Genomic DNA, 3,352 nt, shown 5'->3' on the forward strand with positions numbered 1-3,352 from the left:
TGACCAGGATGGTCTCGATCTCTTGACCTCATGATCCACCCGCCTCGGCCTCCCAAAGTGCTGGGATTACAGGCGTGAGCCACTGCGCCCGGCCTGGCCATGTTTCTCTCTTTTAAATCATCAAATCAGGAAGGACCACAAGATGCAGTTCTGCCCACAGAGAAGTGAGAGCAGTGCATGGGGCCCATTGTGAGGGGTCTCCTTGCTGCTGGAGAGACATGCGTCCTCACTCCCTCTTCTTTCCAGCTTGCAGACTGCTTGTGATGGTAGCACAGGCTGACGGGAACCTAGCCTTTTGCAACAGGAAAGCCTCCCGGCAGGGCTTGGCTGCAGGACTGCGTGGCTCAGCGGCAGTCACCTAGTCAGAGTGTGACTTCTTCCGCCTTCTGGACTTGAAGGTTGCAACTCTTTGCAGGGGCCCTGCAGCCCCATCCCTCCTCCCTCATGAAGGTTTAAAAAATGTTTCCAGCTGGGCACGGTGGCTAAAGCCTGTAATCCCAGCACTTTGGGAAGCCAAGACAGGCAGATTGAGAGGTCAGGAGTTCAACACCAGCCTGACCAACATGGTGAAACCCCATCTCTCCTAAAAATACAAAAATTAGCTAGGCATGGTGGCCTGCACCTGCTACTCAAGAGGCTGAGGCAGGAGAATTGCTTGAACCCGGGAGGCAAAGGCTGCGGTGAGCTGAGATGGTACCACTACAGTCCAGCCTGGGTGAACCAGTGAGACTGTCTCAAAAAAAAAATTTCCTGGCTGGGTGCGGTGAGTCACACCTATAATCCTAGCACTTTGGGGGAACCGAGGAGGGTGGATTTGCCTGAGCTCAGGAGTTTGAGACCAGCCTGGGCAACACGGTGAAACCTTGTCTCTACTAAAATACAAAAACTTAGCCAGATGTAGCGGCGTGTGCCTGTAGTACCAGCTACTCAGGAGGCTGAGGCAGAACTGCTAGAATCTGGGAGGCAGAGGTTGCAGTGAGCCAAGATCACGCCACTGCACTCACTCCAGCCTGGGCGAGAGAGTGAGACTCCGTCTCTAAAACAAAAAGCTTTCCTAAGCGTGTTGAGACGCACTGTTGGAGGCTGTGGGCTGCTTTGATTCTCAGGAAGATCAAGACCGGCTGTGTTCTCAAGTAACCACTGGAACTTTCTTCTCGAGTCGGGCCCCTAGCTGTTCAGCAGCCCTTCCCTTGCACTACCTGCAATTGGACCATGAAGACCCACCCAATCCTCATCCTCATCCTCATCCTCATCCCACAGGCCTCACGCCTGCCACAGAAGCTGTGACCTGTGAGCCACTCCCCTCTCCTGTTTCCAAATCTGCATCTTGAGAGTAACAACCGTACCACTCCCCAGGGTGCTGAGGGTGACCAAGGCTGGCCAGTGGGACGCAGAGAATTGCATCATGCCCACACATGAGCGCTCCAAGAGCCACTGTCAGCCCTGGTCGCCCATCCCAGTAACAGCAGAACACGGGGTGGTCCTGTCTGTCCCCCAGCCCTGGACTGGGCCAGCCTGGGATACAGAAAACTGCTCCTTCCCGGGCCTCCCTCTGCATCAGCCCTGAAGGCAGCCGGTGTCCTCATGTCTGAGTGCTGACTGTTACCGACACTCATCGGACAGAATCAGTGTGCAAGCCCTGGGGCCAGGCAGGCCTGCTGTCCTCCTGGGGGTGGAGGGCCTCCCTACTAGCTCCTAGCAGGACAGACAAGCATCCTTTGAATGAGGAAAAGAAACCAGGGTCATTCTGTTCCCATCCCCGGCAGGGCTGGGGAAAACCCCCAAGGGGCCTGGGCACGGCCCTCCACCACGGCCTGAATCATCAGCTCTCTAGCCCATGAGGGCCCTTCTACTCCCTCGCTGATGCCCCTCCTTTTTCTCCCTCACTCAGACCAGCCTCTGTAAGGTGGGACCATCAGCCAGGGCTCCCTCAGCTCCTGGGCCATCTGCCCAAAGTACTGGCCTTACCGGCGTGCACCGCGTCCATGCATCCACCCATCCGCCATGTCCACGCGGAGCCCAGGGGAGCCCAGGGGAGCCTGCCCACTCAGGCCAGTCACGCACCGCGAGGCCGTCCTTTCCCTGTGGTCAGCAATAGCCTTCTCGCCCCAGGCCGCCCCAGGGGAGGGACGGCAGGGCGGGGTGCTCCCCTCAGCTAGGATCCAGCCCACCTCACCTCACACCTCACGTGTACCCAAGGGATGCGTGTGATATCTCTGCCCTGCCACAGCCACACCTGCACCCCCCCCGACCCCAAACTCAAGGTGCGAACAGAGAAACGGAGGCCGTGGGGTCATCCCAGGAGCCTGGCAGAAGCGCCTACCACCTGGCTTCCTCCCGGGCCGCACAGCCTCAGGCGGGGCAGGGGCGGGGGCGGGGCCGCAGCACCAGCACCTGCCGCAGGCGGCTGAGGACGGAACGGAGGCTGTGGGTCCTCGGCAGGCACAGCGGTGCTGTCACCGACGCGGAGGCCCAGCGGTCAAGGTCCAGCGGGAAGCGCAGCCCGGGTGGTTTCCACAGGAGGCCGAGGTAGAGAGGCCCCCGGCGGGGACGCGGCACCCACGGCCAGGGTCCAGGCAGAGGCCTGCGCGGAGGCCCGTGCTCGGAAGGCAGCCTCACCTCCGGGGCGCGCGGCCAGCGGCCACTGCAGCAACCCGATCCCCAGTCCCGCCGGCCGCCTCGGCAGCGGGCCGGCCCCGAGGCCTGCGAGCTGGGGACGGGGGCGCGCGGAGCCGCAGCAGGTGCCTGCGCCCTCCCGGGAGCCGCTTTGCAACGGGCGCGGGGCCCGGGTGCGGGAAGGCGCCCGGCAGGTGCGAGCGCGGACCCGGAGGGGCGCAGGCCTGCGTGCGCCCGGCTCAGGGCGGCTCCAGCGGACCCGCTTCAGGCACCGCCGGGACCCAGCTGCCCCCGGCGACAGGGCAGGAAGAGCAGACGCGGAAGGGCGGCGCCGCAGAGCCCGCGCCCCAGCAGTCCCGGGCGGCGGCGACGGCGACTCCGCGGGCCCAACCCCCGGCCCCGCGACGGCAGCCGCTTCCGGGAGCCCCGGCCCCGCGCAGGTGCGGCCAACGGCCCTCCCCGAGGACCCGCGCCCACCTCGGAACGGCAGCGGCGCCCCCAGGCGCACGCGCACGGTCCCAGCCAGAGGCTCCCCGGGGCTGTAGACGACGCGGCCGTGGCTCAGGCTGATCTCGAACAGCTGCACTCGCCCCATGCCGCGGCCTCGCCGGCCCGCCGCGCAGTGACGCCCCTGCCGGCCGCCAGCGGGCCCCGGCTCCGAGGCCGGCCCCGCCCCCATGCTCGCCCCGCCCCACCAGTCCCTCCCGGCCCCGCCCCCATGCTCGCCCCGCCCCCA

At 64.6% G+C, this 3,352-nt stretch overlaps 1 protein-coding gene across 3 annotated transcripts in view; it reads right to left on the reverse strand.

Annotated features, from left to right (window-relative positions):
- ARRDC1 (arrestin domain containing 1) overlaps nucleotides 1-3,282 on the reverse strand; it is a 9,513-nt gene extending 6,231 nt beyond the window's left edge. Inside the window, exon 1 of one of the 3 annotated variants that reach the window (XM_017505602.2) lies at nucleotides 3,094-3,282. In XM_017505602.2, the coding sequence (XP_017361091.1) occupies nucleotides 3,094-3,211 (118 nt within the window). In that variant the 5' untranslated portion in view covers nucleotides 3,212-3,282. The remainder of the gene's footprint in view (nucleotides 1-3,093) is intronic. The other 2 variants (XM_017505603.2, XM_037730301.1) reach the window with 2 other exon arrangements.
- Nucleotides 3,283-3,352: the final 70 nt, after the last annotated feature.

This window comes from Cebus imitator, unplaced genomic scaffold (genome assembly GCF_001604975.1).
Source record: "Cebus imitator isolate Cc_AM_T3 unplaced genomic scaffold, Cebus_imitator-1.0 Scaffold339, whole genome shotgun sequence".
Lineage (NCBI taxonomy): Eukaryota > Metazoa > Chordata > Mammalia > Primates > Cebidae > Cebus > Cebus imitator.